The sequence below is a fragment of the Falco peregrinus genome, chromosome 1, assembly GCF_023634155.1.
Source record: "Falco peregrinus isolate bFalPer1 chromosome 1, bFalPer1.pri, whole genome shotgun sequence".
Classification (NCBI taxonomy): domain Eukaryota; kingdom Metazoa; phylum Chordata; class Aves; order Falconiformes; family Falconidae; genus Falco; species Falco peregrinus.
In genome coordinates this window covers 84,649,630-84,660,936 of record NC_073721.1, presented here as the reverse complement: position 1 = coordinate 84,660,936, position 11,307 = coordinate 84,649,630, and the positions used below count along the sequence as shown (strand labels likewise).

The window sequence follows — 11,307 nt, the reverse complement described above, 5'->3', positions numbered from 1 at the left end:
CTGTAACCTGATAAGCTAGGGCACGGCATGTACTTTTTGTTATGTGAATGAGTGCATCCATCCATGCTTAGGGATGGACATACATGCCATCATGCCATCCACTTGCACAGAAAACTCTTCCTCAGATGACCCCACGGGCAGGCATGTCCCTGCGCCACACGACACAGACCTCACTGCACCTGCAAGGCCCTGAGGAAGGGGGCAAGAGTGAGTGGGTCAGACTTGCATCTGGTATATGGGCTGCCACCCTGGTGTTAACACCTTAGTTACCTGAATCACATCAAGACCTTTCTTTTCCAGCAGTATTTGCAATCCAGGTGGAAAAGTCGGAAATAAAGCAGACTGCAGACACTGTATGGTCTCATAAAAAAAATAGAAATTTGCTTTTGAGCAAGTGTTCTACCTTCCCAAACAAGTCAGTAGGCTAAAAGACAAACCAAGTCTAGTCAGGCCTTGATTTACTCAAAAAAGCTAGTCTTAGGTAAGCATGTAATGGTAAAGGTGAGGGAGAACAACTGCTCATGGACTCTTCTAATGCATGAAGTAGGAAGCATCACATGAAAGTAGCAGGTTCCAAACAAAGAGACAGTTCTTCACCAGAAACTAAACAGAGTTCTGGAACTTGCAGCCATAGGTGACTATGAACACTAAAACATCAGAAAACGGACTGGCAAGGTCATGGCAGAAGACACCACAGTATTACATGACCCCGCTGAAAAGGAGGGATGGCAGCGCACCCAGGTGTTGGGGCAGTGTGGTGGAGCGGAGGGCTCTCAGGCACGCTGCCCCAGGCGCCAGGACCTCCCTTGGCACTGGTAGATTTGAGGGTACTCTGGAACCTTCCGTCCCATCATCCAGGGGATGTTTCTGTGCTTATGCTCATCCCTTGGCAACCACACCTATGCTGGATGGGGAGGCTGAGCAGCTCTCACCTCCGAAGACTACAGGGATATAAGCCCATCTGAATGTGCAGAGGACTTCGTGTCAATGGCAGGTGCCCCACTGTCTGCGGTGTCTTTGCAGCATAGGCTCACAGCTTAGGTGTTTTTCTCCTCCTTCTCTGACTTCTCCAGACAGCCAGGCCTTCTTTGTCCTTCTACTCTGTCTCATCCTGCAGTCAAAAACAGTCTCTGATGTTGGAAGCCAACCCTTCGCTTCCTTGCTCTTAACCTGGACCCCTTTCTCTCTCTCCTCTGACAGTCTCACCACTAAAGCCTGCTTTCTTGTCCCTGTTCCCAGAGAACACTGTTTCCCACCTTAGCTCCTCACACAGCAGATGGATAAAAGTGGCTTCCTCCACCCATTCATTTTGTTTAGGTTGCATCTGCCCACAAGTTAGAGTCTTAATGACTTTTAAATATTACATCTTTGCTCCTCAGCAGGCAGATCACAAGACAGTACAGCAAAAGGCACTCATAAGACATAGTGGTAACACACGCTATCAGACTGTAATCTGTAACACCTGCAAGCTCAGGGAAATAATTTCTTTTTAAAAAAAACAACAGTAGAATTAGACAATTACAGAGAGAAGATTGGATTTAGATCAAAAGGCAGGATAGTAAAAAATTCAGGTTAGAAAGTTTTCCATTAAATTGTACTAGAATGATGACTGCTTGATCTGGCAGACAGTACTATCTTCTCCCAGAAATGTGGATTGCTTGGATTTATGACCAGCAGTGGTGTTACCATGGAAGGACTGCAGCCAGGTTTGGCTGAGCAGCTGTGTGATCCCTGGCCATGGAACGAGTTCTACAAAGTCTGTAACCACTGGAAGTCTACTGTGGGCTGATGTTTGGGGCTGTACACCCTTCAGTATAGTTTCACCCTATGAAACACCTGGCATGCTGTGGGCACAAATAAAGAAATATAAATAGCAAAACTCTGTTAGACTAAGAATAACCCGATTCTGAAGGACTGAATGTGGAGAGAGCAGCCTGAAACCAGATTAAAGAAAAACCCCTCAATAAATCAAAACACCTGCCTTAAGACAATGCCCCTAGATTATAAATGCCACAAAGCTAACTCACACTCACCTGTATGTGAAACTGTTCCTTCTGTGGCACTGTCACTGCACCTCCTCTGGGACTGTTGAACCCAATTACTATTATTTTTACTCTGGAAGCCAGAAGCAGATCATTAGGTATAAAAGGCTGAAAATACCAACTACTTGCCAAGTTCAAGGGGCTGCTTTTTTAAGCAGTCAGCCTTATCAAAACACTGTTTCTTATCAATCCTGAGCTTCTCAATACTTAAAAATGAGAAAAGCTTAAAGTACGACAATCCTATCGATTCAGACTTTCACTTTCTTAACACTGTATGTGTGGAATAGAGGTTGTACCACTCTTGTGCAGATTCCCTAAAAATAATAATAAAAATAAATTGCCTTTAAGCTCACTGCCTGTCCTTTCCTGGTAGTCATTTGCTGGACAACCTTCTGCTGGCTCTCACAGATGACCAGCTATCAGACTTTGGCAAGACAACCACAAACTGATAGAAAAGTTTTGTAAGCCTCAGTGTTCATAGACCCATTTGCTTTGCTTGAATCAATACTAGCACACTTGAGTACATTCTGCAAATTAAAAGTGGACACCCCCACACCCCCCTCCCCTTCAAAAAAAAGCAATTCCACAAGTGACAATGCTTGCTCTTTGGGGACACTTCCTTGAAAAGTTTATTCGACCCAAACATGGCCAGCTGGTCTTCTAAGAAATGAAGGCAACCTGTGGCACTCCAGAAGGACACCTCTAAGTGATGCCTGAGATGGAAGGACTACCCTGAACCTGCCACACAACATCCAGTAGCTCTGGAGAAGGGAAGGAGCTTGCATTTTTCTGAATGCCACGGGATATTGTTCTAAAACATTTTCACTCTGCCAGTGCTGCTACAGAGACTATTAAACTCTTCCTATTCTCTGCTTCATGGGTTTCCACACGGTTGTTTTCAATTTGTGTTGCTACTACTTGTATTCCCTGGCACTACAACTGTTTCTCATACAAAGACATAAACAGCAAGGATTCCAGCTCCAAAAAACCCCATATGTTCTAAAAAAGACGTCAGATTATGTGTGGGAGGGAGAGGTGCAGTGAGGAGGGGAAATGCCTTGCCTGAAGTCACACAGAAGGACAGCCATAAGGGTAGGAACATCGCTATCCATGAAGCAGGTCCAGACCCAGGAGGTCCCAGATTGCCAGCTGGACACGTTCATGGCAGCTACTGAAAATCGCAGGAAGCAAAAGCATCACAATACTGCAACAGAGCTAACACAGCACCTTTGGCTATATCATACAGTTGTTAGGGAGAGGTAATGGGGTTTTTGCTTGTTTTTAATCTTTTTCCTGTAGGAGGGAAGGAGGGAGGGTTAGAGAGCAGGGAAAGAAGGTTGTAAGCTCCATAAGAAAACTTTTCTGATTAATATTTTTAGTTTGTTATGAAAATTGGCCATCATAGGTGATGCAAAGTGTCCACAGGTAATGGAAATTAAGATCCCAGCCTCCACTGCATTTAAAAAATCTGTTGTTCGAATGTGATGCTATAGTCACATTGGATGCTGACATGGTATTTTGAGGTTTTCTTTTTTGTATGGCATCAGTGCAGCCCTGACCAGTACAACTAAGCCATCAGTGGTGAATCAAAACCACCATGCCATAGAAGTAGCTGATTCTCTTCCTGTAGTTTTTCGCCCCCCAAAGCCCCTGTACATCAGGAGCACGATGCTATCTGCAAACAAATGGTGTCTTTCTTTTCTCCCATCTATACTTCATTTCCAGGTATGTGCTGAAAACACTGCGAAAAACATTTTTTTTGGAAAGGATTTTGCCATTTGCTTATGGTTATGTCATCCCCAAATTAGACTACTGTGGTGATCTGTTTAGCAGAGCCAATCAGTATGAAATGAGTTACTAAGTCTCATTATCAGAAATCATGCTGAAGTTCAGTTGATCAAAGGTACCTCAACAGTCAATGGAAAGGAACAGGCAGTTCAAACAGGCAATTTGTCACCCTCTACAACAGGGAGGGTGGATCACCCTTGCAAGATACTGATCTTTTCTGTTTACTGAAGACAGAGCCTAGACAACTACCTTAGCTTATTTTAAAATAGCTTACATGAAAGGAGATGAACGTCATCATCCCTAAATAGCTAGCTCATCCTGCAGGGAATCCTACCTTTGCTCCATGAAATTCCCTGGCTTCCCTTCCAACATGCTGCCCAACTTGTCTTCTGTTCATAAGATCAGCACAATTAGTTTTTCTTTGACTAACATTTGAACGCAGCCAAACCTCTCCAACCCACTATTTCCTTGCATTTAGACAGGGGGCTGGAAGACATGGAAATGAGAAAGGAGAGCCTTCCATTTGCCTTCTCCAAGGGCGAGCACCAGTGCTCCCCAGTAGATTCATCAATGGGTGAAATCTTTAAGACACCCACTCTATTGCTAGTGTTACGTTAAGTTTATGCTCTCAAGCGTATCTTCTTGTTTCCCTGCTTTGGTTTATGTACTGCTTATGCAGTACACTTTGAGGAATTACCTAAGATTTCTGAAGATACTGTTAAGAGGGAAACATGGGCTATTTTAAAATTAGCTGTATGGCAAACAGCATACGGTAACAGTAGCCAAGTAGCAAAAGAACAGCTGTACACAGAAATTTTATGAGAGTAAGGCAGTACACATTCCCTTATAGTACTTAACCAAGATTCAGAAAAGAATTACATAAAGTTAGACTACTACAGTTTTCAAGAACATTTTATAAGGCACAAGTTCTCTGGAAATGCAAACAGAGCAAAGAGAGGAATACCCTGCTACCTCCTAGGTGGCGATACTGATTTATAGTATGGTCATGCACACAAACCCCAGGTGTTCCTACCTTTTGTATGATGTCTGTATACAGTGCACCTTGCAGCATTTCTTAATAAAAATTAACTAAATACTGCAGTAAGCAAGATGTAAATTGATACGAGTATTAATGGCTAATTTTAAGTGCCCATCAGTGCTGTCCATGAGCATAATCCTTGGTGATCCAGAAAAGGTCTAATTTAAATCAGTCTTCCGTCAAAGCCAAGGATGGGCATCTGCGCTCCACATATTGCTGCTTCAGGTTCTTAAGGACCACCATTGCTCTTCATTGAAATCTCTGCATCTCCCATCATCAGTGAGACCAATGCAGCAGAAGAGATCAGCATGTGGCAATGACTTGATTTGACCATATGATACACTGGGAAACCAAGTAGTAAGGTGGATCCTCTGTACCAAAAGAAGTTTTTGCACATTACATTCTACAACTAGCACATGAAATGGAAGACTTACCAAATATATTTAAGCGACTCCCAAGTATTCATCAGCCACCACAGAAGTAAAGAAGATCAGTTAACAACACTGGATAAAAGCATGTTGTTTTAGTTCAGGGAAAAGCCTTTGCTCTTTTTTTCTGCCTCAAATGGAACTTCTTTCCATTTACTTGCACCTGCGTTACTGGTTTCCCCTCCCACACCTCCACATGAGAAATGTCTGTAATTCATTATCTCAGTCCATGACCCTAGTGGTGGTGTATCTGACCTTCCTCTTGGTGAAAGAGAAAGTGATCTTCCTCTTGGAGTATATATAGGTACAGCTACACCTGCCTCCAGTCAACAATATCCAGCCTTCAAGTAGGCGTGGGAAGGGAATAAAATTTGAAATGCTGTTGGCTCTGCTGACAAAAATTTAACACATTCACCGATTTTTAATAAAAATCTACCCAACAGTAGCAATTGTTTATACTTCTGTCAGGCTTTCTAGATGAACAAAAGTAACTTGCAAGAAAACAGAGGTAAAATTCACATTAGCACTACTCATTTTCAATTACACATAAAAATAATCGGGGATCCTTTTATGAAGTAAAAAGTTACAGTATTAAAAAAGTTACATTGACATAATAATTTTCACTGTTGCCATACCTGCCCTTGATTTGCATCACTGAAAGAGGGAAAAGATTGAAACAAAAGAGCAAACACTATTAGTTCTTTACAAAATCATTAAGCAGTATGCTTAACACTAAAAGCTGGGGGGTAGGTCCCACGACAGACAGCTGATTTAGTTAACTTTCCCTTATTTCCTTCTGCCACTGAAAAGGAGTCAGGCACAGAGGTGCAGGAGTTTTCCATGGATATGCAGAAAATCACTGTCTGATAAGCAGCATTAAAGGCTTTCCTGCCCCCCAGCTCTGTCTGCTCCTGAGGAAATGTTGCAGACCACCCAGCCCAGGTACTTGCAAACGGCGCTTGACATAAACATAGAGGAGAAGCTGTAATTTGTTCATAAACAACTTCTTTTATTTCAAATATGTGCCCTTGTTGATTCAACAATGATGTCTGGAGAATCATGTTCTCCACCAACCTAAGAGACAACTGATTTGGAAATCTTCCACCTGACTTTTTTTGCTGATGATAACTTGACACCGCCACCCTCCTCCTCCTCGGCAGCTGAAAAAATGGCTCAGAGCGAGCATAAACTTGCACCTTATTTCAAAATGGCTAGAAATACAGTGAACAAAGAATTAGTAAATCAACCACTCAGGGAGGCAGAGGGCTGTGAATATACAGACAAATATAAAACATCTTACTGGGATTTTTGCCAATTTTTTCCCTGCAATTAAGATTAGAAACCACTTTGACTTTAGTGTCCTGCTGTTCCCTCCTCCTCATTCCCTCCTCACCTCCCAACAGAAAGAAATAATTTAAAAAATGCTTGATGTTCCTAATGTTTTTTTATACACATTTAAAATCCTGTCCCCCTCCTTCCAAAAAAGCAGGTAATGTGGTATGGAGTGAACAAGACTGGACAAAGCATGAATTCCACATGGATGAACTGCTGATTACCTCGTCTTACTATTTGGTACGGGTCTGTGCTCTGCATTTCCATTGACCTAGATTATAAGACATGAAGCAAGTTACTTTGGATGCAGAAGCCAATCTGAGCATTAAGGAAAAACTAACAGTGCCTGGGTTCTGGTACAGGTGGTCATGGACTCATGGAAATTTCTTGGTTTAATATTTACATGGCTGTTTTAAAATTATGGTCTGTGAAATATGTTTTCCAAAGATGTTCCTATATTTGAGAGGGAAAAAAAAGAACCCTTGATCCAAATCCCATCTCTTTTTAAAAGCCTTGTTAAAAATTTTGATTCATCAATTTATCTTAGCACACTTAAAAGCAGAACAGAGAATAATGACATTTATAAAAAAAAAAAAAAAGAGAAAGATGCTGATCTCTAAGGAGACCGTCGCTCTTTTTTCATAAGTAAATGACACTGGATGGTGCGGATTCGATTCTTTGCTGGGGCAAACTCTGGCTGAAGTTTTAGTGTTGATTCATACCATTTCATCGCCTTTTCAAACTCTTCCTGTAAAGAAAGAAAGATAGATTATGAAGAGTCAGACTCTAAACCGAACATATTTTCTGTGCCTTTCCTCTCCTAAGTAGTTGAACTGTATGGTATGCACAAAAGAAACTGAACCAGTCCTTGTGGTTTAGTATTTTTTTTCCCCCCTTCCCCAAATAACTGATATTTTCTTGGGCTAACGACCCAATTCCGCACACTCCATGGAAGGGAGCCAAACCACCGCTGAGCATTTATTGACCAATGTTCTCGCCTCTTCCTTCTAATAGTAGATCTCAGCATTCTTACTGTAAAAGTAACTTTTAAAAACAGATTCAGTCAGACTTTGCTTAGATCAAAACTTTGAAACCTTGGACAATGCAAAAACGGGAACTTTGCTTAAAAGCCTGCTTTTTTAGAAGCATCTTGAAATTATTTTTAGAAGACTACTCAAAGCAAATAAAGTAAAAACAAACCAACACCCCCCCCACCCCAAACTTAAAGAGCATACAATAGCTAGACAATTTCCATTGATAAGCTGGACTCCAGAACGGTATTAGGAAGCATTCATGCTGAAATAACTATTTGTTTATAGCTGAAATCTAATTACCTATGCCACCCTGCTTTTTTATTAAATAGGAAAGCATGTGAACACCCAATTGTGTATTAGAAGAAAAATGAGAGGGGAGAAGACCCAAAAGATGCTCACTTTTTCAGTCACTTTCAACACTGTTTTTGTTCTCTTAAGTTCCTTTTCTTGGTAACTTTATGTTTACAATAGAGACAATATTCATTTCTAGCCACATTAGAAAAGCTAACTAGATGAATGCGAGTTGTAAAGTCTTGATTTTTAAAAAAAAAGTATTTTAATACAGTTGCAACAGGAATTATATAGAAAATCCCTTATTAGTTTGTGGGAGCACTGACAAACAGCAATGAAAACAAGAATCAGATTTTTTCCATTTTTAGAAGCAATCATTTACACCTGCTGTAATCTGATATTACTTTGATGTTCCTTTGGATTCCCGCATTGATAGTTTCTACAGCATTTATCCAAAGTTCTCAGTCCTTAACGTGGCCAACTGTTTCCCCTTTGTAAGGCAACTTAATGGAAAATTTTGCAAATAAAGGAATGTTGGCCTCGATAATGTTAAACTATTAATTAGCATGATATCTTCTACAACCTATTGGTCAGTCAGCTCTCAAATACAGCAGGTTAAATATCATGTAATAAGCCAACTCGTCTTTATGTTTGTATAATTTGATCCAGAAGATAAACTTTGTCCTGTTGCTACAGTAAGTTCTTACAATGAATATAGGGCTTCACTGAGAAATCTCGCAGACTCAGGGAGAATGAAGTTATTCTTAGGTGCTGTACTGACTTTAAAAAGACATTGGCAACTCAAGTATCAAACATCTACTTCCGTTTGTTTCAAACAACTGTCCGAAGTAATACCTTAATAGAACAAACTCATGCCTTTCTTCAGTTTGCTTCCATTGTGTGTTTGATGGCACTGTGCATTTCAACTCTTCTCAACCCTGACAGCCACAATACATGATGACCTGCTCAACTTGCCCTGTTATTTCCATGATCCCCTCAATGACGGAAGCAAAACAGTAAGGACAAATCTATGACAGGTGATGAAAATGGTCAGGGATACATATACTTTTGACAAACAAATATATCAACTACGTCTCAGTTTAAGGGTGCCTCTTTTGCCCTTTAAATACACTGACCCTGTTACAGATAAGGATGAAATACACAAGACAAGAATACAGCATTAATAGGATAACAGGAATAAGTATTTTGCGTTCAGAGTAAGCACTGAAAGCTAAATTGCAGATTAGAATACATAGCCCATATAAAGAAACTTAAGTTCAATCTGTAAATTATTCTGAGAGTTGATAATCCAGATATCGAAATTAAACTTCCCTTGTGTTTGTTCAACACAACTGTAAACTGGGTTTTATTTATTAGGTTATGCTCAGCTCTTTGGGACAGACCCAATTTATCATTGATTTTCCAGTATTATAAAAATACCCTGTGTTTAGATGGGCAGCCAACCCAAATTATCAATTGTTTGCTACTGTCTTAACAAAGCTTTGTAGACAGTGTTCTGAAGCCAGCTTATAAAAATGTTGGCCTTCAAGCACTAAATGAGTAGTAAGAGTGAAATGGGTAATGAGAGTTTTGGCATTGAAAAAATATTCTTCTTGCTGAAAAATTTCTTGAATGCTGCTCCTTCAAAATTATTTGTGAGAATAAGATTTTTATATACATAAATATACTTTACCAACAGACATAACTAAGTGACAGCACACTCACCATTGCTACGTAGACATTTGCTAGTGTGAAGTGATTAACCACAAAGTGTGGTGCTATTTCCACTGCCATGGTGGCCACAATGATGGCATCATTCCAGAGTTTTGCATTGTGGAAGATGTTTGCTAGGCTTATTAATGGTACATCCTGGAAGAGGAAAGCAAGCGATAAACAGTGAGGTTCCTTCCATTGAAATTGTCTCAGGATCAGCAAGACAAACAGAAGACTCCACAAACTGGCCACTCTCACCTGGTTACTATTCACTACTGGTGACTTTGAAAGTGATATGCCAGACCTATTTTACTATGAAAGGGCATTTGGACCCGAGTTATAAACAAAACCCCCTCACATACACACATCTGCTCACAATAGCAACAAACACTACTGTTGCATAGACAATTCAAAAATTAACTCACTTAAGTGGTCCTGTAGTATGCACATTTATTTTTCAGATGCTCTTAACACTAGTTTTCTCCCCAAAGATGAGATGCATTCTCAGAGACAAGATAAGCTGTTTTGTTTGAGCACCTTCCTTCAGCTCTTTCATAGATGGGAAAGGAATACTAACAAAAGAGGACAGCAGAGAAGAAAAAAAAGGGTCTAACCATTACTGCAACTGATGCACTGTTTTTTATCCTGCCTCTGCCACCGAACTCCTATATGATGCTGGGTAACAGCTATAAATAAAGTTTTCTCAGCTAGTTACTGATGGTATGGTTTTTTATTTCCTGGATTTCCAGACTATGACCTTGTCTGACTAAGAAAACTGTCGAGCCCTGTCTGCAGTAACAAACTCTCTGGGAGCTGGGCTTCACACCTTCAAGGGACAAAATACTGCTTAGCAGCAAGTCTTAGGTTCCCTCAACAGGACAATAAAAAAATCTGGATGTATTTGATCCCTGCCTTGTTGACCTCCACAAAGCAAGGAGTACATCTGGTGGATAAGTCTTCATGTTTGTAAAGCTGATACTATAGAAGTCAGAACCACAAAAGACAACCGCAGGAAAATTAATTACCTTTTATTTACAACAGAAAAGGCATGAGAAAGTAGCTAGAGTGCATAAAACCAAAAAGGAGGATAAATCAAAATACTAAATAGCTGTTAATTCAGTGCTAACTCCCACTGAGTTCAAGTTGCAGCTGTATCTGCAACTTTACCCACAAGTTTTCTGTGACAGTTTTCTTTGGAAGCAGCTTCAGTACGGAGGACAAAAACAAGGCACAGATTCGGAGCCTGCCAGACCCAAGCAACATGGTATCACATTTCTAGAGAACGGCACTACTACACCATAATCTTGTCAAATTGTAGTTTCCAGACCATAGTCTGACCCTTACAAGTCACGCGGCTGAGGGTTCCATTTCTGAGGAACAATCCCCAGTTACAAAGACAGGAGAACAAGCAAGAGCTGCTTGTGTTAGACTGTGGTTGCAACCTCGTTTTAAAAGGACAAGTGCAGAGACAGAATTACGGGAGACATAGATACAAAGGATGCACAGCAGGGATGCGCATGTCTTAGTTGAGGCATTTCTACTCCTAATGGTTAAATCCTCCTAATAATATCCTGAGAGTGTAAATTACTTTGTCTCCTGATTTTCAGAGAACCATTTAAGACCAAGATTCAAAAAGAAGT

General features: G+C 40.6%; 1 protein-coding gene across 3 annotated transcripts in view; it reads right to left on the bottom strand.

Moving 5' to 3' along the window:
* Positions 1–6,285: 6,285 nt before the first annotated feature.
* The window catches only part of TTC17 (tetratricopeptide repeat domain 17), a 59,365-nt gene continuing 54,343 nt past the window's right edge, over positions 6,286–11,307 (bottom strand). For all 3 annotated transcript variants that reach the window (XM_055793917.1, XM_055793918.1, XM_055793919.1), the window contains 2 exons: positions 9,680–9,823; positions 6,286–7,377 (listed from right to left, as the gene is read on the bottom strand). In XM_055793917.1, the coding sequence (XP_055649892.1) occupies positions 7,246–7,377; positions 9,680–9,823 (276 nt within the window). In that variant the 3' untranslated portion in view covers positions 6,286–7,245. The remainder of the gene's footprint in view (positions 7,378–9,679; positions 9,824–11,307) is intronic.